Consider the following 26,842-nt stretch of genomic DNA (forward strand, 5'->3'; position numbering starts at 1 on the left):
TGGTTGGGGGGTGTTTCTTTCTACACCTAGTCTTTCATATATGGGTCTTGGCGATGGCACGTGGCGTGCAGAAAGATGCTCTACGTCTGACGTGGGCAGCGACCACCGAAACAAAAGAAATGTGGTGCTTTTGAAGGGCGGAGAAGCGCCCTGTTGATGCCCCGGAGCGTAACAGCTGCGAAGCCCTAGAGCTCATCAGTCGCTAAATCCCTGCATTTTCTGAAGCCCTAGCTTTTTACACCTGCCGAAACCCTAGAGCTTACCTCCTGCAGAAACTCTCAAACCCATCAAAAAATCCTAGCGTCAAAGAGGAGCAGCGCATGTGCAGACAGCTTGGAGCTGCACCTCTGCAGAAACCCTAGAGTTACAGAAGCATCAAGAAGAAAGCTCACAGTAACAGAGAAATTAACCATCAACTGTAGCGGTGCTGAAGAAGAAGGAGGGCCGAAGATCTTGCCCGCCGTTGCCAGAGCTTGTCAGGCCATTGCCAACCTCACGATCAAACCAATGCATCACTGATCTCGGGACCTTTTGAGGTTTCAAGCACTAAGAGGTATTCTCACTAGATCAAATCCTGAACACGTTTTCTGTAAACTCTCGTTTGAACTTCTGTTTTTCTTTGGCTATCATCAATTAACATCTACTCATCTTTGCAGCATAATCTACAGAAACAATTAGGTTGCAAGTGAATCCAAATTGTCAAATGGGGGAAAATTCACATGTTTTTGTGACAAGCCTGTCTGGCAGTCACTCAACGTTAACATTACTAGACTTGCAAAAGGCGCGTGCCAGCATGGACGGAGTTCATTCAGCATTCAAAAGCCAGCTCTTCCAGGGAGATCTCAGTTGGGGGTTGAAGGAAAAGCATAGGTTGCAAAGAAGCAATGCGAGGCGCATGCAGAGTGTGGAAGCTGTGGCGACAGATTCTTCTCTGGAAGCAAAAGTAGCCTCTCTTGGTGCAGACAGACGAGGTAGCTACAACAAAGAAACAAACTCAATAGCAGCAGCAAGCCGCTCTTTGGTACTGTATAACCATACACCTACCATAATAGCTTGAGAGAAGGGCTTTTTTTCAATGTTTCACATTCAATAGGGTTTATTGAAACATAAAGATAAAGTTTCAAGTTAGGGGTACTTATAATTTGGCTCCAAACATAACTAAAGGATTTGTTTAGTTTACCATGAAATTGTGTCTTTCATTCATACCCCTTGGCTGCACCAGCTATCTTGTATAGCAAACTTTACTTTACGATCAAGGCGGATCATGTCCCCTCTATGTATGTGAGCGAGCACGATTAATCACCTGAGCTCTCTTGCTTCCTTGGATCCAACAACTTCCAAATGCTGTGTACCCTACTAGGGTTTACAGAAGACCAATATGTCATGACAACACTTCAAAGGCAGATTTTTTGTTCTAGTGTTTCTTACACAGGAATCTGATGGTTGGCATATTAAATGAATCTAAAACCTGCACAAATTCTGGTATCAAAGATAATACTAGTTTGATGTTATGCTGATAAAAAGAGTTTTCTTTTATGTCATTTGCTTACAGAAAGTGAAGGGTATGTCAGAAGAGATTAAGAAGATGAGAGCCCAGTTGGAGGAAGATGAACAGGTTGCATCATTGATGCGAGGGTTGCGTGGTCAAAACCTTTCGGATGAGCTTTTTGCATCTTCTGATGTCCAATTGAGACTTGTGGAGGTATGTAAAATTCTTTTGTATGTGATAGAACATCTTTTTTGTATTGCTTTGTATCGTTTTTGCCTCTTCTCTCTTCCAATGCAGCATGTGTACGTTTTTGTAGGTGGATAGAGGACAAGGTGATATCTTGCCCCAAGTATATGATCCGGATACAATTGCTGCCTATTGGGGGAAGCGACCAGGAGCTGTGTTTACCAGGGCCATGCAACTGCTCAGTGTTGCTGGTGGTTTCCTCTCTGGGATTGCCTCCGACATTATGTCAAAAAAAGTGAAAGAGGTACTCTTATGCATGTACTTAAGATAGATGCATGCTTGGACGTAAGGGTACTCTCAGTGTGCAGATGTGCAAGTTGGAAGTAAATTCTGTAGCCCTTTTGATGGAACAGCTCCCTTTTTTGCATTACAGAACGAAGTTGCCAGGGCAATAGAGTTACGTGACATTGTAACCTCTCTAGGACCAGCTTACATAAAACTGGGACAAGCTCTTAGCATTCGACCTGATATTCTCTCTCCTGCGGCTATGACTGAGCTGCAGAAGCTTTGTGACAAGGTATGCTCCTCATGGATATCAAATCAAGGTGGCCATTCACAAGGAATATTTATAAAACTGTTCTCTTACTTCCATTAGCTCATTGTATTTTTTAATGGAGGTAAAGAAGCTTCATCAGACTCATATTGAACCCCCTTTTCTATATTGTGTACATGTTCCATTTCATACCTGTACTTAGAGAACTTTCATTCTTCTGGTGCTGCTGCCAAGATTTGCATGCTCTAGATGGTAGATTTGTCACATGTATGAATATATGGAAAGCTCCGCTAGACGTGGGTCGTCCTACAGCCTCCCATTTCTGAGCCCACCAATATGTTTAGGAAACTTGTACACTGTAGCCAGTGTATGTGTGCATCATGTGGTTACCAAGTAGGGTTAGTCCACTGGTTAGTTAGTAGCAAGTTAGTATGGTGTAGAAATGGACAGGTTTGAGGCAATTTTGGGCAGCCTAAGCATGTGCAGACCAGCTTGGCCAAGGGGCCAAGGGTTGGGCACCTTTGTTGATAGAAAAATCAGCTCTTCATTTTGATTTTTGTTGGTTGAAAAACAAAAACCAAGACATAGCCAAGAATAAAAAAAGATATACTAAGATGATATTATGTCTTGGTTAGATTTTCTCCTAGATAATCTCTATATAACCTTAGGCGATCCCTTATTTAAACAAACCATTGGTATTCCTATAGGTACTAATTGTGCCGCTTTTCTTGCCAACTTTTATCTTTTTACATATGAATTTGAATTTATGGAATGCCTAGTTTCCGTTGATATGTGTCCTGTCTTTCTCCATAATCTTTGTCAAGTGAGACGTTTTGTTGATGACCTTTTTGTTCCCAATATTTCTGATTTCCAAGACTTTATGTATTTAAACTCTACCTCTCTAGGTGGAGGAATTTTATCCCAAAGAGTTTTGTGAACTTAACTGCACTGGTTCTTTTTTGGACCTCAAGATTTCTCAATCTTGTGTTGGTCTAGATGTAATATATATGACAAACGTTACCAACTCGAGTATTCCAACTTAAATATCATAAGAATGCCTCACTTCACTTCTAACATTTCTAAAATAACTAAATATGGTGTTGTCTTTTCTTAGTTATTTAGATTCTCTCGTATTTGTTCAAACAAGTTTGCTTTTATTACTCAAGTTTGCCAACTCATCAATTTGCTTGTGCAAAAGGATTATTGCTTTAAAAAGGCTTTAAGCAAACTTCGTTGTTTTTTGAATCGAAGTAGATATATCTTTGAGATTTCTACTTTTGGAATGTTTAAGATTATAAATAATAAGTTTCACTAAAATGGGGAGCTTAAAAGCCCATTTTCTGTTTAGATCATTTTAGCTCTTAGTTGTTATTTATCATTGCTTCTAGTCTTGCTTAATCATTGCTTTAATAGGGAAGTGATTTGTTTTTGCTAGTCTAGTTGCAAGTGTCTTGTTCGATCCATAAACACGTGCATTGGTTCGAATCTGATAGCGGGTATGGACGTGTCTAAATTGATTTCAAGGGCGGGCCCCTTCTAAATCTGAAGCAGTGCTAGCCTTCATCATGGTTGAGTTTGCCCTTCACCTCCGGAGAAGTGATAGAAACTCAGCTCGTTGGTCTTTGGATAAAAATTGTGTCCTCTTGGTTAGGACAAATTTTATATATATGTAAGACTGCACCTACTCCGGGGCACTGATGATGTGAGTAGGGATGTCGTAGCACCTAGTCCATGCTATGCATGATGAAGTTGATGATCTTATACTTCATGATTGGACAATCTTTGGGGTAAAGTTTGCACTTTTTGTATTCTTGTCTTTACTTGTTTTGTTTTAGTGAATTAGTCATATAAAGTTTGTTTTGCTAATTAGTCATTAAAATTTTGTTTAACTTGTTTGTTAGAAATTCTTTTGTTGTGGTTCAATAAAGAATTTCTGTGTGTGTGTGATTTAGTTATGTATTTGTCTATTTTTGCAAGTTATTATTACTATTATTATTATTATTATTATTATTTTCTCAGGTGTCTCTATTAAGCCTCTTTTTAAAATTTTTTTTGGGTTTGTATTTGGTGATTCTCTTCTTTCTTTTTAAAGGGCTGGGCGATTTGTGTTAGTTGGACAAGGGATTGTTTTAATAAAGAGGACCCCACTCGCCATTCTACACATCATCTACAAGCCTTTCCCTATAGCAGCAGAGAGAGAGAGAGAGAGAGAGAGAGAGAGAGAGAGAGAGAGAGATGTCTACAAGAGGCCAAAGTGGCCTATGAGACTAAAGTACCAATACTAGAGAGAGAGAGAGAGAGAGAGAGAGAGAGAGAGAGAGAGAGAACTTATTTTAACGTCTACAAAGGCCAAAATGACCTATGAGACCAAAATGATTACATCATGTCCATGGATGGGTACTAAAATGAAAGAAAATGACAAAGTTAAAATGCTAAAGCTGAGATGCTAGAGCTGATCCATGTAGAGACAGAGAGAGAGAGTTAGAGAAAGTAGCGGATTCAGCCCGAATAGCAGAAATCTATGCATATCAATCCCAAGATTGGTTTCTTGCTCTATTTGGAGAGAAAGTTTCAGCACTTTGTAAATATTTCAGCTTTACAATATTTCAGTAGATTAAGTTGAGAGAAGTAAGTCTTCTGTTGTCAATCTCTGTTGGGTGCATGAATTAATTGGGTGCCAAGTGGACACACTATCCTGTAGTTGCGGGGCAAGCAGGTTAGTCCACAGGGTGTCCAGACTCCACACATGTCCAAGCGATGCACCCAGCTTTTATCAATTTAGAATCCTGGCCGATGGGAGCCTATAAATATCAGGGCAAGGGTCAGTTTTCAGCATTCAGTGTATGTAAGCCCAAGTCTAGATCAAGCAGTTGGCTGCCCCAGCACAGCATGTTTCAGTCGTGTACAGCTTTGGAGCAGCAAAATACAATCAGTCTATGCATCAGTATCTTAACGCACATCATTCAAAAGTCCAGATCTGAGCCATCATTGTAAATTTTTGTTCATGCAGTTAATAGTAGAGTAGGTGAATTCCCCTTTTTCTTTGTATGTTCTTAGCTTGTACATCATGATTAGCGTTAATTGCAGCATATATTCAGCACGTCTCTGCATTGGTATGTACAAATCTTTCCTGTCTTCCTATTTTTTTTTAAAATAATTTCAATTTTGTGCATTAAAGTGCTTCAAGCTTCACATTCTATAGTTGCTACATCTGACATGAGCCTTGCTTTAATGCGTAGGGAGGTGACATTTACATGTTACACCTCATGTTACTTTGTCTCCAAATCAGTTGCCGGTTTTGAGCCTGCACAGACTTCCTTTCTCAAAATTTGCTTGATGAACCAGGTGAGAGAGCTTCATGGATCCATCCCATTGTGGGTTCAAATGATGGGAGGTGGGCTCAAAAGGGGTCTCATTAATGCTGTGCATTGCTCATTGTCACCTGATGAGTAGGTTGATATTGGAGGGCTTGTGATGGGTGGGGCTTGATTGAACAATGGTCTTATAATGGTCTGCTGGTTCTGCCTTCTATTATCAGTGAGCTCTGCAGTGTGACTCATTGAATATCATAGTCCCATGAGACCAGCGTGTGGGGTATCTCTGTTGTGCCCGTGGGATGAGCAACCACCTGGAACATGCCCCATGCCACTTGTATTACAACATGTAGAACTCCTGTGAGAAAGAGTATTCAAGTATCTTTTTGTTGGGGGTGTTCAGAGTGCATTCAATCCATGCATCCTGATTGAAATTTGGAATGAAACTGTTAATTTGAGGTCTTTTCGGCCAGTTAAGAGGGAGTTGTTTCTTTTTGTGCTTTTTGAAGCATGCCAAATTGATTTTCAATTACTTTGTATCCAGGTGCCTTCTTTCCCCAGTGATGTAGCGATGGCTTTAATTGAGGAAGAGCTAGGGAAGCATTGGTCAGAGATCTATTCGGAGCTTTCTCCTTCTCCAATTGCTGCAGGCAAGTCTTCTCCTTTTGAACCTTGGAAGGTTAAGTTTTGTTGGATTCTCAGCCCCTGTTGGTGTTTACATGTTGAGTGTGGTTGTTTCTACTACACAGCATCATTGGGGCAGGTCTACAAAGGACGCTTGAAGGAAAATGGTGATTTAGTGGCTGTAAAAGTGCAGCGGCCCTTCGTTCTGGAAACAGTTACCATTGATCTGTTCATCATCCGTAAATTGGGGGTAGCTCTCCGAAGGTTCCCACAGGCAAGAACCTTACCCATTATATCATTTGATAAATTGCTTGGAAAGATGATGAGTGTTTTTGGGAGAAATGTGAATGGATTGGGAGTGGTATGTTGGTGTGTTAAGAGCAATGTTGTCTCCCAATGTTAACAGATCGCCACAGATGTGGTCGGGCTTGTGGATGAATGGGCTTCAAGGTTCTTTGAGGAGCTTGACTACATCAATGAGGGAGAGAATGGGACACGATTTGCCGAAATGATACGTGAGGATCTTCCTCAGGTCAGCATAGAGCCTTTTATATGCATTATAAGAAAGGTTGTACTCTCATGAAGGTTCACAAACAGCTCAAAATCACAAACATTTCAATCATTTCCTCCCTAAAATAAATAAAGCTCGGGTTGATGGATGGGTCTGAAGGTGGACCATGAAATGGGCTCAATCTACCTAGCTATGGCTTCGTGACACGTGCTGAAACCGATCCCGTCAAGTGGGAAAGACTCAATTGGACACCTACACGTTTAATAGCACAACTTTAAAACCACAAATAAGAAATGGACAACTTAAAACAACTTGAAAATTAAATGAACAGAAATGGAAAGATGGACACCAGCACTGGGGCCGGAACGGGCCGACCCCCCCCTCAATATATGATATATTTATTGGGAGTATTTAAAGAATACAATGCTCCATGGGTTCTGAGAACCAGATCATGTCCATGTACATATGAAAGCAGTACTAAACAAATAGCTCGAATTACGTTGTAGAAAAACTCGGAGCAGAACGACCACTAGTGTGGTCCAATCACTACGGTCCTGTGCTTTCACTGGACTCCGCGGAGAGCACCACACTGGTGTTCCGAGACCACGCACAGACAGGCGCTCTCGTACTAACGCCTGGCTCTCCCGATCTCAGCACCTTTGGACCGAGGTTCGCCCATATAGCTTGGACAACCCGGCACCGAACGGGTGTAGGCCGAGCGGGACGAATCTTTTACCAGATTTAAACATATAATACTTTACTCAAATCTGAAAATCACTTACTTGAATATGGTTGATAGGAAACCAATACTTGTGGTTTGCTGAGGATGAAACCACCCTTGTTGAAGAAAGAGTAGCCTCGTGAAGACTCACCACGATAAGTACCACCAAAAAGGGCACAGCCGCCTGTAGGATAGTTGCAGCCAACCTGTAGAGAGAAAGTCCTCTGCTGTGGTGCAGCCGTGTAGAGGGTGGTTTGCAGCCAGCCTGTAGGGTAGTTGCAGCCAGCCACCTGTAGAGAGGAGTAGACGCCTGTAGGAGAGGGTTGCAGCCAGCCGCCTGTAGGTAAGGGTTGCAGCCAGCAGCAAAGAGCACTCAGCCACCTGGCTTCGAAAAGGAGGTGGTGTAGGCGCATACAGGGAACAGGCGGAAATCTGCTGGTGAGGGCAGTCTGCTGGAGGTGGAGCCACCTGTGTGCAAGGCACAATTGGCTGGTAATGTTGCCTGGCGAAGAGGGCAGCCTGCTGGGAAATCAACGCAGCTGCCAGCGTTGGTTAAAGCAGCCGCCTGGTTGCTGTAAACAGTCTGCAGAGCTGGAACCGCCGTACAGAGGGCCTCGCCTGTAGAGGATATATGCGCAGCAGTACAGAGCAAGATGGCAGCCTCCTTTGCGTTGAATGAGCCACCGGTTGATGGATTCCACACAGAATAATACGATGGATGCCCACGCTTGAAGGAGGAAGTCCTTTTTAATAATATTCATGTGGAGTTTCCACTATAGTTTTCCCACGCATGCATGAAGGGGACTAGTGGGGGTTGGTGACCATGCCCACCCCCACACTCACTTAAAAGTGAGGCTCCCCATCTTGGCCCCTAAGTGGGTGCCCAAAGGGGTGCCCACTTTTAAATAAGTGTGAACCCCTAACCTTATAAATCAAAGGGTTAGAATTTAAAACATTAAAACAACAAGTACCATATACTTACCACCTGTTCACATGCACTGAAACTCGTCAGAATACAGAGCACACTTCACGACTCACTGGCAGGCGTCCCCGCTCAGTAAGTAACACGTCAAGCAGGCAAACACACGAATACATGTCATGCGAAAACAGTTTCAAACATGCAAAATATGTGTGCATGTGCAAAAAGTAACATGGACATATCTCCCGTTCATGGAACATGTACAAAATATTTGTCGGCACAAAACTGGCTCGACATAAAACATAACAACCTGGTCTTCCTATGGAGTGACAGTCCCATAGGTAAGACGCAGTTCCAGGCACGAGTTTCCCTAGGTGTGACAGTCCCATAGGTAAAACACGGCACGAATACTGGCTCTTCCATGGCGTGACAGTCCCATGGATCGAACACAGTCCAGGTCATACACGGGTGGCACTGATCTGGCTCCCGTCCATACGACACCATCCTGCTAACACACGGGTGGCACCAGTCTGGCTCCCGTCCATGTCAGCAAAATACTGGCCTCTTCACATGAGACACCGGCCTGGCCTCAAGTGAACGAGACGCAAAAAGTAGGAATGGACCAAATGGTCGGCCAATTGGTGACATCCCCCCGGGCTTCTAAAGAGTTGACCTCAACTTAAAAGCCTCAAGATATGCCTGCAACAATTGTGGATAATCTGCAAAATAATCCTTATTTACCCATTTGGCATCAATAGGCAAATAATTCTTAAACTTCACAAGGTATCTCCTGGAAAGCTTTCCTGCAGGTAGCTTTCGCTCCTTGTGAAAAACAATCTGTTCTGGCTGGAGGATCTCCTCAAGCTCTTCAATCTCTGGCGGATCTTCTGTGACAGGCTCAGCAGGATCTGGCCCCACATATTTCCGAAATAGACTCACATGAAAAGCATTGTGAATCTTCCAATGACTAGGTAGAGCAAGCCTGTAGGACACTTCATTGATTTTGTGAATCACCTTGAAGGGTCCATAATAGCGAGGAGAAAGCTTAGGATATGATCCTTCTCGTCCTGGCCTCTTCCGAAGCCTAGCCTTCTCAAATTTCAGCAATACCCAATCACCTTCTTTGACTTCCATGTCCCTTCTATGCTTGTCAGCAGCCTTTTTATGCTTATCCTGAGATCTTGCAATGGCTGTCCGCACCTGACCAAAGGCAACATCCAAGTCACGAACATATTCATCAGCTGCAAAAATCTCATCCTTGGTACGAAGGATGGGTGGCAAGACCACTCTGCCATAAATAACCTCAAACGGAGCCTTTCCTGTGGAAGCATGGATTGTATTGTTGTAAGCAAACTCAACAAGTGGAAGATACTTCTCCCATGCACTCTTCTGATCTGCCACATAACACTTCAATAAATCCAACACTGCTGAATTCGCAGCTTCACTTTGGCCATCCGTTTGGGGATGATAAGCTGATGAAAATTCAAGCTTAGTACCCATATTATCAAACAAAGCCCTCCAAAATAGGCTTGTAGTCCTGGGATCTCTATCCCCAACAATGGATTTAGGCATACCATGATGCTTGAAAATATTAGCAAGAAAAAGCTTTACCATATGATCAGCTTTGATGGTTTTCTTGACGGGCAAGAAGTGAGCTTGCTTGCTAAATCTGTCCACAATAGTCCAAATAGCATCATTCCCATGCTGGGATCTAGGCAAATCCATAATAAAATCCATCGTGATACTTTTCCAAGGTTGCGAGGGAATAGGTAATGGCTGAAGCAAACCTGGAGGCTTTTGCCTGTCAAATTTCACCTTTTGGCAAGTAATACATGCACGCACATAAGCCTCAATATCTTTACGCATGCTTGGCCAAAAGAAGTATCTCTGAATCATGCGAGTAGTAGGCATAATACCTCTATGACCAGCATAAGGTGGAGCATGACATTCGTCCATAACCTTTGGACGCAAATCGTTCACCACACATAGGCAATTATCCTTCATGAGATAACCCTCATTGATAACGTAAGAGGCATGTGAATGACCAGCCATCAAATCAGTCCATATATGGCAAAAATCAGCATCCAAATGATACAAATCTCTCATAGCAGATAGATCTCCATGAGAGGCCACTGAGACTGCAGCAATATAAGGCCTCCTAGATAGTGCATCGGCCACCACATTTTTCTTTCCTGGAGTATGCACAATCTGAAAATGAAACATGGAAAGAAAATTTGCCATTCTCATTTGCTTCTCTGAAAGCTTAGTTTGAGATAGAAAGTATCTCAAGCTTTGATGATCTGTCTTGACCACAAATTCAGCCCCAAGAAGGTAGTGTTTCCAAATCTTTAAGGCGTGAATTACAGCCAAGAGCTCTTTCTCATAGATATCCATATGAAGCTCAGCGTCATGCAAACGACGGCTCTCGTATGCAACTGCATGCCCTTCTTGATTTAAGACAGCTCCTATGCAATCACCACAAGCATCACATTCAACCACGAATGACTTGTGCAAGTCAGGAACAATCAATACTGGACCACATATGATCGCATGCTTGAGCTGCAAGAAAGCATCCTGTTCCTTTGAAGTCCACTTGAAAACAGTTTTCTTCTTCGTGAGATCATGTAGAGGAGTGGCAATCATAGCAAAATGCCTTATGAAACGCCTGTAATACGAACATAATCCCAGAAAACTACGTACTTGATGTACGTTTTGCAATTCAGGCCAATTCCGAATAGTCTCTATCTTTGCAGGATCCATTGTAACTCCATCTTTGGATACAATATGTCCCAGATAATGAATTTCAGAAAGGAAAAACTCACTTTTCTTGGCATTGACGAAAAGTTTATGCTTCCGCAACTCTTCGAACACTGTGACCAAATGAGTTCTGTGTTCCTGCTCATTCTTGGAGAAAACCAAGATATCATCAAAGAAGACTCCTGTAAACTTGCGATGGGATCGGAATATCCTATCCATCATACGATTAAAAGTAGCAGGAGCATTGGTGAGACCAAAAGGCATTACCAAGAATTCATATAATCCAAAAGCTGTCCTGAATGCAGTCTTATGGACATCTTGTGGCACCACTCGGATCTGGTGATAACCACTCTTCAAATCAAGTCTGCTAAAGCAAGCTGAGCCATCAAGCTTATCCAAGATATCATCAATACGTGGAATAGGAAATCTGTTCTTGATGGTAAGCTTGTTCAAAGCTCTATAGTCTACACACATACGGAATGATCCGTCCTTCTTTTGAACAAGAAGCACAGGAGAGCAGTAAGGTGAGGAACTGGGCTGAACCAAACCTTTCTCTAAAAGCTCGTTAACCTGCTTCATAATTTCTTCTTGTTGTGCAGCACTTACTCGGTATGCGGGTTTGTTAGGTGGAGAACTACCTGGCACAAGATCTATGCAATGATCTTCGGGCCTTTGGGGAGGTAATTCACCTGGCAATGAGTCAGCAAAACAGTCTTTGAATGCATTAAGAAAATTCAGCCTATCATTAGACATAGCATCCACATGTTGATGATTTGGCACAAGACTATCACGCACAAAAACCAAGTACGCAGAAAGACTCTTTTTCATTGCTTTATTAATTTGGATGTGTGATACAACTGGGATGGAATCCCCTTCTTTGCCAGCATCAATAAAGTGCATGCGGCCTTTATGCATAAAAGAAATCATATTAGACTTGTAGTCTTTGCGGGGCTCAAGCCTATGATGCCACGGCTTGCCCAACAATACATCACATCCATTCAGTGGAGCAACTAAGAAATGCTCATTATCCAGATAACCCTGTATATGAATACGCAACTTCCCAATCAAAGGGGTAACCTGCACTTCTTTGCCAATAAATGCAGCTTCGGCTTCAATCTGAGGTCCCATGCTTTCAACCTCAATTCCCAATGCAGCTGCCATTTGCATAGAGATGAAATTGTCAGTTGCACAGTCATCAAACATGAAGAGTGCGGGCTGATCCTTAACTTGCCCCCATGCCTTGCAAACCATACGCTCTTTAGCATCATGACCTGTATTACCTTGCACATCAGGAACTGCATGAACATTTGCTTTGGTGTGCTTGTCCTCGTGCTTTGGTTTGCGATCTGGGCATTGCCGAAACATGTGGTCTTTGCTACCACAAGAAAAGCATTTTCCATCCTTAGCATATTGCTCTCTTTGCTCCGGAGTTAGTCCAAATTTGTTCTTTCTTGGGCCCTGTTCTTTATTTTCAGCTTTAGCACCCTTGTAAGGCTCCCGGAAGTTCTTTTTAGATGGCTGTCCGCCCTTTTGCTGATTTGGGACAGCCTTGTCCTTCCCCTTAGAACCTCCTTGATCTTGCTTGATCTTGAGCACCAATTGCTCTGTAGCAAGGGCAGAAGCTGTGAGTTGTTGCAACGTATGTTTTGGGTGCAATTCAATACCCGATCTATAAGCAGGTTGCAATCCAGAACGAAACTTCCTCTTTCTTTCCTCCTCAGAGATTAGCATGAAGGGAGTCACTTCCAGCAACACTTTCCAAAATTTGTTCACATACTGTTGCACACTCTCATTGTCTTTTTGTTCCAGCCTATCCCACTTTTGAGTGAGAGTTTGCTCTGCATTGGGTGGCAAGAACTGAGCATAAAATCTATCTTTGAATTCCTTCCAAGTAGAGATGGGATCCTTGGTGATCTTTTCGGTGATCCACCAATGGGCAGCAGTGCCTTTCAGAAACATGCTAGCATGGCGCACCTTTGACTTTTCTGTAAAGTCCTCATCGCTAAAAGCAATGTCGAACTGTGCCACAAACGCTAACACCTTAGAGGCATCATGTTCACCATGAAAGACATCAAATTTGACAGATTTATCACCTGCTTTGAACTCCTTGAGCTTCCTGGCATGAGGCTCATGGTCCTCTCTTTTTCTTTTCCCCTTATCCAACGGGGTAGCCCTGTCTGCATGGGCTCCATGGGCCGTCAAAGAAGCTTCATGGGGCACGGTGGCATGTGCTCCACGAACTCGAAGCTCAGATGCATGTGACTTACCTGCATATGGCATGGTCTCTCCATGAGACAACTCAGAAGGCAAAATTTTTCTGGAAGCAGACCTGTCACCATGAGATACATATCTGGCATGCATGTGACTCTCATGCCCTCCATGAGCACTGGCATACATATGTCTGTCAGGCTTAGTGCCTTGGGGAGAGGATGCATGACGAGAAGTGACAGTCACCTCTTCCTTTTGCATATAAGATTTCAGCCTCTGGGATGTGGGATCTCCATGCTTTAAACGAGGTGGATTTCTGAATTTTAGTTCTCCGTCATCCCCCTCTTTGATATCACCTTTGCGAAGGAGATAGGCAAGTGCCAACTCCCTTGGTTTCTTGCCCACTTCACGAGCCATAGATTCAAAGGTTACATCAACCATAGCATCAGCCTTCCTGGCTTCAATAGCACTTTGTAGATGAGGATCTTCATGCAAAAACTTCAATTCTTGCTCTTGAGCCTGCAAAAGTTTTCTCATATGTTCCATTTCAGCTCTCATAGCATCAGGGTCTTGTTCAAGCATAACTGTCTTTCCTGGAGACAGTTGACCTTTGGATCCACTATCAAGAACCCTTTCAAGGGGCTTGTGTCTACCTCGCAGGGCATCAGACCCACGAGAAGCACTAGAGAGACCCCTCGAATTTGGTACTTCCAAAGGGTTGCCTTGGCTGTCCATTGTGTTCAAAGTTTGCTAAAAGCGGGATGTCCAATACACAGGTTCGTTTCCCCACTAGGAAGAGGGAAACAACCGTGCTCTGATACCAATGAAACCGATCCCGTCAAGTGGGAAAGACTCAATTGGACACCTACACGTTTAATAGCACAACTTTAAAACCACAAATAAGAAATGGACAACTTAAAACAACTTGAAAATTAAATGAACAGAAATGGAAAGATGGACACCAGCACTGGGGCCGGAACGGGCCGACCCCCCCCTCAATATATGATATATTTATTGGGAGTATTTAAAGAATACAATGCTCCATGGGTTCTGAGAACCAGATCATGTCCATGTACATATGAAAGCAGTACTAAACAAATAGCTCGAATTACGTTGTAGAAAAACTCGGAGCAGAACGACCACTAGTGTGGTCCAATCACTACGGTCCTGTGCTTTCACTGGACTCCGCGGAGAGCACCACACTGGTGTTCCGAGACCACGCACAGACAGGCGCTCTCGTACTAACGCCTGGCTCTCCCGATCTCAGCACCTTTGGACCGAGGTTCGCCCATATAGCTTGGACAACCCGGCACCGAACGGGTGTAGGCCGAGCGGGACGAATCTTTTACCAGATTTAAACATATAATACTTTACTCAAATCTGAAAATCACTTACTTGAATATGGTTGATAGGAAACCAATACTTGTGGTTTGCTGAGGATGAAACCACCCTTGTTGAAGAAAGAGTAGCCTCGTGAAGACTCACCACGATAAGTACCACCAAAAAGGGCACAGCCGCCTGTAGGATAGTTGCAGCCAACCTGTAGAGAGAAAGTCCTCTGCTGTGGTGCAGCCGTGTAGAGGGTGGTTTGCAGCCAGCCTGTAGGGTAGTTGCAGCCAGCCACCTGTAGAGAGGAGTAGACGCCTGTAGGAGAGGGTTGCAGCCAGCCGCCTGTAGGTAAGGGTTGCAGCCAGCAGCAAAGAGCACTCAGCCACCTGGCTTCGAAAAGGAGGTGGTGTAGGCGCATACAGGGAACAGGCGGAAATCTGCTGGTGAGGGCAGTCTGCTGGAGGTGGAGCCACCTGTGTGCAAGGCACAATTGGCTGGTAATGTTGCCTGGCGAAGAGGGCAGCCTGCTGGGAAATCAACGCAGCTGCCAGCGTTGGTTAAAGCAGCCGCCTGGTTGCTGTAAACAGTCGCCTGGTTGCTGTAAACAGTCTGCAGAGCTGGAACCGCCGTACAGAGGGCCTCGCCTGTAGAGGATATATGCGCAGCAGTACAGAGCAAGATGGCAGCCTCCTTTGCGTTGAATGAGCCACCGGTTGATGGATTCCACACAGAATAATACGATGGATGCCCACGCTTGAAGGAGGAAGTCCTTTTTAATAATATTCATGTGGAGTTTCCACTATAGTTTTCCCACGCATGCATGAAGGGGACTAGTGGGGGTTGGTGACCATGCCCACCCCCACACTCACTTAAAAGTGAGGCTCCCCATCTTGGCCCCTAAGTGGGTGCCCAAAGGGGTGCCCACTTTTAAATAAGTGTGAACCCCTAACCTTATAAATCAAAGGGTTAGAATTTAAAACATTAAAACAACAAGTACCATATACTTACCACCTGTTCACATGCACTGAAACTCGTCAGAATACAGAGCACACTTCACGACTCACTGGCAGGCGTCCCCGCTCAGTAAGTAACACGTCAAGCAGGCAAACACACGAATACATGTCATACGAAAACAGTTTCAAACATGCAAAATATGTGTGCATGTGCAAAAAGTAACATGGACATATCTCCCGTTCATGGAACATGTACAAAATATTTGTCGGCACAAAACTGGCTCGACATAAAACATAACAACCTGGTCTTCCTATGGAGTGACAGTCCCATAGGTAAGACGCAGTTCCAGGCACGAGTTTCCCTAGGTGTGACAGTCCCATAGGTAAAACACGGCACGAATACTGGCTCTTCCATGGCGTGACAGTCCCATGGATCGAACACAGTCCAGGTCATACACGGGTGGCACTGATCTGGCTCCCGTCCATACGACACCATCCTGCTAACACACGGGTGGCACCAGTCTGGCTCCCGTCCATGTCAGCAAAATACTGGCCTCTTCACATGAGACACCGGCCTGGCCTCAAGTGAACGAGACGCAAAAAGTAGGAATGGACCAAATGGTCGGCCAATTGGTGACACGTGCCATGTAGAATCACAATAGGTACAGGTATAGTTGGTGCCTCTCTTTTAAGGTTGTTATCTGCAAAGTCTCTTTCTCCTCTCTCTCTCTGTCTCTCTCTCTCTCTCGCTCTCTCTCTGTCTCTCAGTGGAGATCCCTCAGTGGCAATCAAAGGAAAACATGTGGTTTTGAGGTACGCAGATATGAAAGACAAAATTAAAGTCATGAAGCAAACAAGGTCACTTAAGGGAACGAAGGTGTGGATGGCGGATGAACTCACAGCCACACAACTAAAAAATAGGAAACAAGAACTCAATAAAGTATACGAAGCAAGGAAATAAGGAAAATGGGCAGTCTACCGTAGAGGTAGAGCTGTTATTGCAGATTTCAGGACAACCAAACATGGTAGTAATGAAGAGTAGCTGCTAGAGAAATCCTTCATGTTATCTGGGATTCTCCTACGGTTATGTAGGGAATTTGTACTATTTTTAGTTTTATCTCTATTTTCATTTTGTTGCCCCCGAAGTGGAATGTAATCACAGGGATGTATCTGATTAGTCCTATAGGTCAGATGTGGCCTCTAAAGGACGTTAATATATGTTTTCTTTTTTTTTCTTTCTTTCTCTCTTTTTTTCTCTCTCTCTCAACGTAGGAGGGCCTTGCCATAGAAAGTGGATATAGAGAGCCTGTGTGAGGTCACAGACAGCGTCACCACGAAACGTTTCACTCTGAGACGCGTAGTTTAAACCAGAAACGTTTCACTATGTGACAGGCACCAACTGAAATGTTGGACCGAAACGCCTATATATATATATAAAGTCAAGAGAGAGAGATGCCAGGTCTACTATTTGCTAGTATAAAAATCTCAAAATTACTCACATAATACATTACCACAAGTGATAACACAAGTATAAAAGACATCTCTACCATTAATATTTAAACTTCAAATCTCAAAGTTTCAAAAATTTAGACATTTCACTTTGAAGGTTTCAGTGGGCGTTTCATTGAAACGTTGAAACGTTTCATGCGTTTCACAGGTTTCATGTTTCAAGCTGCCTGAAACGCGTTTCACGGTGACCATGGTCATCGATGTAGAGGCTACATATTGCTAGATAGAGGACTTGTATGTGAGATGTGCAATTTTTATCATGCCACATGCTTTAGCCATAGAAGGGCTACCTTGTAATTTTGTCTTTCTTTCATATGACTGTTTTGTCTAGGTAGTTTTTTCTATCCATGGTACAATTACTTGACGGATTCATTATAACACTTTTTGTCTCATGGACCCTTCGGTCTTTTGTAGACATTTATACACTTTTCTCTTTCTTTCTTTCTCTTTTTCCACACCGCGCCCCCCCCCTCCCCTCCCCTCCCCTCCCCCTCTACCGCCCCTCCCCTGGGCAGCCCTCCAAAAAAAAAAAGAAAAGGAAAAGAAAACCGCTATTTATGGCCAGGTAGGTTGATGGAGTTGTAGGGATACCTGGGAGCTAATATGTCGCATTCACTTTGGATCTCCATTGGTGAGATTATTGTGCCATTATGTCGACTTGTGGTCAAAGTTGAGAGAAATTATGTGATACAGCTCTCATAGATTCGGGCCCAGATCGAGCCGATTGCAGGTGTTCAGTTCAGTTCAGCTGATGGGCAGCCTCCTTCAGGGATGACAGCCTGGGGATAGAGGTTTCAAGTGTGTAAACAGCCAGGACCAGGCCAGGGCAGCTGTGTAGGGCATGTAACACGTACTTATCGCAGAAGTGTTTAGATAATGATGCTTAACACATGCTGAATTCTGAATTGCAATACACAATGAACACCAGATTGGGTCCCAATCCACCCTCTCAAGGGCCCTGTAAGGTTTCAAGGACCCAAACATGAGGATCTACGGTCAGCACCTACTGAGCTCAAGGCTTAGATACACATACATGAGAAACCCTAATTGGGGTTTCATAGACTCGATGTTGTATGCATTTGTGTAACCGTGAAGAATTGTGGCTAGCGACTCACCACCCAGCCGTAGGTTCAGTACCTCGAATCATCCCTGTAAAGACTCCTCCCGAAGGATCACCTAATACACATGCATAAAGAAGGTTAGTACAAACAACATAAAAGGGTGCAAGCAAGCTCACCACCCAAGTTTGCAACCACCCAGGGGCTAAGGTTCCACTCCCACAGGCCAAGCCAGCTAGGCCTGGTGTCCCATATCACCATAGCCTGTCCTAACGAAGCCTCGGCAAGACCGCCTGTAGCTACCCGTATCCGCTTACTCTTCCTCTAATCTCAGGGTCCCCAACCCTGCTAGATTAAGCCCTAATCCCAAGGATTAGTGTTAGTTACGTAACATTCCTCCCTTCTTCAAATATTTTCACTCTTGGAAAGAAGTAAAGGAGTACCTAGCTATCGCAAATCATCAGGTTCATACTTGTCTAAACAACTATCTTTGAAATTAGGTTCATACCAATCTAACCAATCCACGTAGCTGCATATATGAGAACCAACTCAACCTAAGCTACTGTTCCAATAGACTATCATCGTGGAAACAAGACAAAAACCAGAGCCTACTCAGGTCCTTGAACAATCCTTCAATCCTTGAACTCCTCTTGGAATTGGAAACTTGGAATTGTCGAGACAACTATCTGCGAGTTGCAACATAATACCCATGCTTGTTAGGATCTGGTAATTCCTTGTACCCAGGGGATATCATACCCCCCTCACAGAGACTCCTAAAACTATCATGCAACACTATGTCTCCTTCAAGCTATCAAAGTCTTAGTAGGGAATTTGGGTTTCAACCCAACTTCTACCTAACATATTCTAGCTTTTGAAGAACTATATACTCACTAGTATCATAGGCAAACTCTGAAAGAAACTGAAGCAAATTGAAAACACAGATGTAAGCCCAGGTACAAGACCTGTAAATGCTGAAAACTGATGTTTATTGCTGAAAACTGAGCACGAGGGAAGCCCGTAGGTGCTGCACAATAATAAGAAGCAGAAGCAGCTGCTAATGACCTCAAGAGGATGCTGAAAAATGAGATGAAATGAGGGGAAAGGGGAGCCACCCTTATATACTCCTCATGAGAGAGCTGGTCGGCCAGCTGTAGTAGGTCGATAGCTCCGTAATAGCATAGAAATGCTATAAAAGGCATAAAAAATGGGGAAAAATGCCTAAATAAATATGCATATGTAGGACCTCATAAATGGCTAGTACAAGCATGAAAATGATGCAGTAGACCCTCTGGAGATGATATAATCCAACAAACTCGACCATAGGGATGTACCTCTCCCCATAAAATGGTCGCCGTGAGCCGTATGCACAAAGCGTAACCTCCAAAATCTGATTTACCCTCTTTGTTTGCCCTTTGGACAGATGATGATTAGAGAAACTACAAGTTTGTCAATCCTCCGGATGACCTGTTGTAGGAGCGTCACGACAATCATAAGGAATTCCTCCTAATCCCAGCACCATCTGGCACACAAACTCTATCATCCTGGAACAACTTGTCCCAAATATGGTATTGACTACCACCATAATAGGTCGTATGATTAATAAACTGTGAGACCCCTACCCCCTAATTGTAGACTATTGGGCAGCGGAACTATTGCTCTGAGCCTCCCCTACAATTTCTTGACGAGTAGCTATCCCAACGGTTCCCCGAGGCCTAACTGGAAAAGTCCCTTGCCAAGAATTATAGGCGATTCCTCCAAGTTAATCAAATAATTTCTATCACTAATTATTTCTATGATCAACTTTTCTACTCCGCACATACAGCTTTGACACCAATGTAACATGTATTGGATACCGAAGTGCTTTAATAATAAGGTAATGATGCTTAACACTTGCTGCATTCTGAAGTGCAGAGTTTAAGGTTGAGAGAAGTATGAAATGAACACCAGATTGGGTCCCAATCCACTCTCTCAAGGGCCTCCACCTTCCTTATAGGTGTATTTGCTTTATTGCTTGCAAGTCAATGAAGTGCAAATGCGTGCTGGACTGAACTGGACTGTACATTTACTGATTGGGTGCTGCTGGCCTGGGCTGATGCTGGTCGCCCTGTGTATGTTTGGCTGCCTCCTAGTGGTTGGTGAACTCCCAGGCACGGCCGAGATGAAGCTGCACCCTGCTGTAGACCTGGTGGCCCTCTGAAAGCTTGCGTTTTCCTTCCTAGGCTGCCCAGAGGGCTGTAGAAGCAAAACGCACAGATGACTATGGACAAGATGGAAAATACAGCCCTAAAGCCTCAGATATATATATATAAGTTTTTTGGCAGGTCTAGGGTTGACAACAAGCCCCCATGAAAATGTGTGCCAGGCACACACTTCAACATAGCATCCTCCCCTGCACTGCCCCCCCCCCCAACCCTGTCTCTTGGTGATGGGCTCTTACTGTAGGTCCACCATGTTCCCACTTCTCTGGACATCACCCAATGCCCACTTTAGGTCCTGACTCATGGGTGCCCATAGGCTGTCCGCAGCCCCAAGCTCACCATTGATAATGACCACAAGACACTGTGGCTTTCACACATGTCCAGACACAACTGCTCCTAACCTGGACACTGACTTGACACTTGACACTTGATTTGGCCATCCTAGACACCCGACTGTGGGTCTAATAAGTGTCCGGTCTGGTGTGTACAATCATTACAACTTGCAAAGAGGGCTACATAGACTCGTGCCACTGGCACGACGGGACTAAACCCTAAAGACCTAGATGGCACCGGTGACTTGTCCCTTGGACTAGGGCTCACAACATGCTCTTGGCCCATCAAAAAAGGTGTCCTCTGTCCGAGATGAAGGAGTGTCCACGAAGCACCCTATGACAGATGGTGACTCGCTGTGTAGAGACACATGGGCAGGCTGGGAAGCATGTGTGAACAAAGTGGGCAAAGCATCAACATCAGTACTCACAATAATAAATTGGGAGTAAAAGCATATCATGAGCAGCCCGATCAGCTTCTAAGTAGATGACTTCCCGTCCTGCTGCATTGTGCTACAGCCCATTCGTCTCCAGCCCTTATCAACTTGGTGAGCAGCCAAAGTCTCTCCTGAAGTTCAGCCACAGACCAACCTGCAGACAGTTTCTGGGATTGTTTTGGGTTCTATTGCATAATTCTCTTTGTTACTCATTTGTACTTCGATAGGATTGTATCACTTTAGTTGACATTATGTCTAGGATTGTATCACGAAATGGTTCTTTGGACATTATACATCTAGTTGACTGTTCCTTGCTTGCAAAGATACCAACATTGGTCGTCTATTGTGTTAATTCTTTAGGGGTGCATATGCCCTATCAACTACCTTTTGGTTGTAATAATTCTTTCTATTTGTTATGATACTTAGTGCTAGGCTTCATTATGGCTGAGTTTGCCCTGTATCTCCAGAGCTCTGACAAAAACTCAGTACACAGACTTTTGTATGAATATATGCTCTTATGTGCGTGTGTGTGCGTGCGTGGGGTGTGTGTGTGGGAGCATATATTGATACCAAGTCCTACACCCACTATTGGGCATTGATGACATTAGAGGGGATGTCGTTGTATCTAGTCCATACTATGCATGATGGAGTTGATGGTTTATTGTCTTGTGGATGACTACCATGAGGTTATAAATTGCACTTTCTTATAAGGTGAATTTGGGCATGTTCCTGGATTCATCTAGGTATATATATAATATATGAATGAATGTGTGGACCAGCTGTTTCTCATCATGGCCAATTTTTTCACATTGTTGACATGAGGATATTTTTCAGGTAGTTGTTCCTAAAACTTATTCTAAGTATACTTCAAGGCGTGTATTAACCACACAATGGGTCGATGGAGAGAAGCTATCCCAAAGCACTGCAAGTGATGTGGGGGATCTTGTCAATGTTGGTGTGATTTGCTATCTCAAACAGGTCATTCTTATCTGAAATCTTACTTTTCAAGCATTGTTTTTCTTCTGCCGTCTACTTCTGGTTCCAAACCTAGGGCTTTACACACAGGCTGCCCGGCTCTCTGTCAGAAAATCTGACGGCTGGTGGGGGATTGCATCTCATGGACGGGCAATCGAGCCTGCCCATCCACAACCTGCCTGCCTGCGATGAGGCCGGTGTATGTAAAGACCCCTAATGTCTCTTATTAAACTAAAGGCTGGAGAAGTAAGCCACTCTTTGATCCAGTTTTGCGGACTTGTTTTGCAATGTTTGGTCTCTCCTGATGTGTATATGTATTGTTCGGTGATGCAGTTGCTGGACACCGGGTTTTTCCATGCTGACCCACATCCTGGAAACCTCATCCGTACTCCGGATGGGAAACTTGCAATACTCGATTTCGGTATGTGTGCCTACTGGGTCCGTTCTGTCACTAGAAATCATCCCTGTTTTTGTGTTGAAATATCAGTTATGGTGTGCAGGCCTCATGACTCAAATCACGGACAATCAAAAATATGGGATGATTGATGCCATATCTCACCTCATTCATAGAGATTATGATGCCATTGTCAAGGACTTCGTGATGTTGGATTTCATTCCTGAGGGGGTGAACCTCGATCCAATTATGCCTGTGTTAGCCAAGGTTTTTGATCAAGCACTTGAAGGTGGCGGGGCAAAAAACATCAATTTTCAAGAGCTTGCAGCAGATCTTGCACAGATAACTTTTGATTATCCCTTTCGAATCCCACCATATTTTGCATTGATCATCCGTGCGATTGGTGTTTTGGAGGGTATCGCCTTGGTGGGAAACCCTGACTTTGCAATCGTGGATGAGGCATATCCTTACATAGCTCAGGTTTAACTTCTTTCCTGGATATTTCTAGTCTATGCTTGCCAATATGTTCTCTTATGCTGGTATACTTCCCTTTGTTTGTGTTCAATTCATTACATTGGGATTTGAAGGTTACATCTTCACCCGCATGCGAAAAGTAAAAAAATTATAGCTTAATTGTTTGCCTGATACAAATATGGTTTAGATAGTTATTTACAATTGTTGAATATTTTATGCTAAGTTGTAGTCGAATGTCTTTCAGAGGCTTCTTACCGACAATTCTCCAAGGCTCAGGGAAGCTTTACGATACACCATATATGGGAAGACTGGTGTATTTGATGTAGAGCGGTTTATTGATGTCATGGAGGCTTTTGAGACATTTGTTATGGCTGCAAAGAGTGGAGGAGGAGAGCATTTGCAAGGCAACATGGCCTCTTTGGGGCTAGTTGAAGCAGGAAGCGCAAGGTTTTTACCTGTTAATCGTCAAATGCAACAAGAAAAACAGGGCCAGCAAGCTCAAACGAGAGCTGCATTGGCTTTTCTTCTCTCTCAACAGGGTGAATTTTTCCGGGAGTTTATACTCGATGAGGTTTGACAACTAACCAATTATATACATGAATGCATGCAAGTGTGCGCATGCATTTCACTTACGTAGTTGTGTGCATGCATGCATGCATGCATGTGTGTGTGTGCGCGCGTTCATGTATCTGTGTGTGTGTGTGTGTGTGTGTGCGTGTGCGCGTTCATGTATGTATATTTGTATTTATGCACGCATGTATAGGCTGCTATATGTTATCTGGATGTCTTATGGTGGCTTTGTCTCATGTTGCACCTTGTCTGTAGCAAGTTCCTCTTCCTAACCTCATTACTTTAGATGAATTTGGGGCCTACCTGTTGCATATTGATGCATCATTCCCAGCTGTGTAACACTGTCATCCTATGTCTCATCAGTTTGTGATCACTAGCTAGGCAGAAAGTTTAAATGTTACATATCATGTTCATTTCAGTGATAAGGCATTTCATTTATATAGTATGACCTTTTGTTACAGAGGTCAGTGCAGCCTTTTTGCAACTCTCTCTCTCTCTCTCTCTCTCTCTCTCTCTCTCATCCTTTGATGTCCGGCATACTACGAGATCAGGGGTTGCTTCCACTGCCTATTCAAACAGGGATTTGATCCTCTTTGCCAAATCACATGCATGAGGTGCAGAGACACAAAGATGAGAGGGCAAAGCAGGCAAAAGGACCATGTGCAAACACTCATCACATCCATTTTCCAGAGTGTGAAAGCCTAATGATGAGGAGGCAATGATTGTTTGTACAATACTGTAACTTATTCCCAATGGATGACCCAAAAGGTTATTTGATCTCACTAGATCTGTTGACTAATGCTGGCTGCAGATCTGATTTCAGCACCCCAAACTGCTGCTTTGCATGGCAGAGCTCCCGAAATTTGAGATAATGGAATAAAAACCTAACACCCTATTTATAGGGGATGTGGGGGGCTGGTCGGCCAGCTGTCCTAACTGATCCATGGCCAGATTTACTCAGCATTTTCACACATGTGGCCACCCGATTGATATGTGGCCTATCTGCCCAATCTGTCCTTGTACCTTCAGGTATGCTTGTGCCTGTACCTGTAGGTGTGTCACATTATAAGTATACACATAGTTAGAAGCCTTATTTTTAGGCCGGAGATGAACAAGCGTTGATAAGACCAGCTGCTATATCACAGTTGCTGAGAGGATATGCACTAACAGGCTTGTCTGAAGCAGCGGTGTTTTAGGCCCATTTAAAGCAAAATTATAGCTACCCCTTTGTGTTTCCTATTTTGTGGAAGAGGCATCTTTTTGGGCAGTTGAAAGTGGAGGCAAATGGAGGGATTGCAGGATAGATGTTGATATTTTCAGTAATTCCTATATCCCAATTTCCATTTTTGTTGATGAGTTATACTGCACCCAAAGGATATAACTGCACCACTCCAGCTGATTACGCACCTCCAAAGAGTACATCAGATTGGACAGGTAGCAAATAGTAGACAGATTCACTACTGTTTGCTTATCTTCCCCAAAACCAGCAGAGGCTGCTTAGGGTGACACTGATGGTGTTGGTTTTATGCCTGACCACCCTATTGATGGTATCTCACAGACTCTCTATGGTTGCATGAATGCCTTCAATACACATGGCTAAAGAGGTAAAACTTAGGCATTTGTGCCACCAGACAAGGAAGGTCCGAGGCTTCATTTGAGTAAAAAGGCTGCCCTGAAAGTAATCTGCGTGTGAATAATGTCTGCCCAAACAGGGCTGACAGATTCCCAGGGAAAGGTGGCTGACCGCTCTGTCTCATGTGCCACTGCCAAATCTGTTAAGGCATGCAATCTTCTGACCAGAATGCATTAAAGTATTACATGAAGAACGTCGTCTGATTTTGAACAGTGTGTAGTTGCATTTGATGTTTGTGCTTGTGTACCATGCAGGTGGTGAAAGGCATAGATGCTGTGTCTAGAGAGCAACTGGTAGAGTTGGTGGTAACCTTTGGGTTTGACAGAATGATACCTTCTTTGAATACCTTGCCTTTTTTCCCATTCTTAAGACCTGCTTTTCTGCTTCCATCAATGACTACTGAAGACCAGATGGTTGTGAATAATACAAGGAGAGTCCTCTCGTTTCTGATAGATGGAACACCTGCTGCAAAATCCCAAAGTCAGGTATTCACTGTACATCTTTTAATGCTGTGAAGCTTTTCCACCAACTTTGTTTAGGGTGGAGCCTCTTCATGTGGCCGGAGTATGTCCTGTATCTGCAGCTGGCGGGTGGAAGTATGGGATACTTGGGGGTGGGGTAGACAAAACCCTCCCAACCCCCACCAAAGGCATAGTCACAACCAGTCATTCAAATGACTGATATTTGCACAGGCACATGCAGTCAACAAGATGAATGATATTTGTTTATTGAGGTATACCAAATCTTCTGACTTGTTTTGTGGGCTGGGCTTGCAGGCAAGTAGCTTGAAAGTTTTTGAAATAACACGGGAACTTCTACCTTTGCTTCCGGGCATCACAGCAGAGATGCTACCCGAAATTGCAAATCGACTTGTATCGAGGGTGGTTGCTCGATTTTTAAGGGATGTGTTTTTGTAATGATGACTACTCCCTCAGCTCACCTGTAACAGTACACTACTCTCTTATCGTCATGGACTGTAAAAATGAATATGCTCACTAAGTGGTGCAGCATACAAGTAGCTCCTGAAGCAGTCTCATGAGGCAACCTTTGAATAATAGTAAGTAAATCTTTCAAGGTTAAAGATCACCTTGGTGGTGTGGAGACCGGAAGTGAGCCTCATCATACTGAAATGTATGAGAGGCTTGTAATTCTGATGTGCTAAGTAAAGAACAGCAGAAAGCTCTGGCAGGATCGAATTTGCCAGAAGCATTAAGGAAAATAAGACTCGGTGGCTTAGCGAGTACTGGTGCCTTGGCACTCTTGGGAAAATTCTTTGTAATCTTTCACCAACTGATAATTAAACGAGAAATCAAAGATCTTCACCTGAAGGAAGACCTCTTGGTTTGAGACAATCGAAAATACAATTACTCAGATTCAAGTGAAACCAGATAGGTTGGCAGGCCCTTGCCCACCTGGCTATTGCACAATGGTGACTTGAAGGGAGTGTGAGTTTGAACCATGGCATTAATGTACGTGATATTATCTAGAACGAAATAAATAAGTTCACGAAAACATCCATTATGTACGATGGCTTGTAATGTAAAAGACAAAAAACAGCCACATTTTATAAGGTAGCCAGAACAGTATAGAAGGCAAAGTATTTGATTACTATGTGTCCCAGTTAGGGTGTCAACATGTTTATGAAAGCATATCAGAGTCTACCGTGTGGAAGTATCACGAACGCGAGCTGCTATAGTGTCG

General features: G+C 43.7%; 1 protein-coding gene across 1 annotated transcript; it reads left to right on the forward strand.

Annotated features, from left to right (window-relative positions):
• Positions 1-26,525, forward strand: LOC147628646 (Protein kinase superfamily protein). The gene is made up of 14 exons (XM_086813852.1): positions 1-553; positions 657-1,021; positions 1,553-1,702; positions 1,806-1,979; positions 2,109-2,252; positions 6,087-6,192; positions 6,292-6,440; positions 6,573-6,698; positions 21,930-22,073; positions 22,404-22,491; positions 22,571-22,944; positions 23,183-23,509; positions 25,396-25,626; positions 25,918-26,525. The coding sequence occupies exons 2-14, from the start codon at positions 704-706 to the stop codon at positions 26,056-26,058; spliced, it is 2,472 nt and encodes an 823-aa protein (XP_086669978.1). The 5' UTR covers positions 1-553; positions 657-703; the 3' UTR covers positions 26,059-26,525.
• The last annotated feature ends 317 nt before the right edge of the window (positions 26,526-26,842 follow it).

The sequence above is a fragment of the Cibotium barometz genome, chromosome 19, assembly GCF_041138505.1.
Source record: "Cibotium barometz isolate CiBa-2024 chromosome 19, ASM4113850v1, whole genome shotgun sequence".
In the NCBI taxonomy this organism is placed as follows: domain Eukaryota; kingdom Viridiplantae; phylum Streptophyta; class Polypodiopsida; order Cyatheales; family Cibotiaceae; genus Cibotium; species Cibotium barometz.

Bases quoted from the DNA above. Each gene is read 5' to 3' on its own strand.
- LOC147628646 (XM_086813852.1), top strand. From the start codon at position 704: ATGGGGGAAAATTCACATGTTTTTGTGACAAGCCTGTCTGGCAGTCAC. The intron at 1,980-2,108 runs GTACTCTTATGC...TTTGCATTACAG, and splicing joins TGTCAAAAAAAGTGAAAGAG to AACGAAGTTGCCAGGGCAAT. The intron at 6,193-6,291 runs GCAAGTCTTCTC...TCTACTACACAG, and splicing joins TCCTTCTCCAATTGCTGCAG to CATCATTGGGGCAGGTCTAC.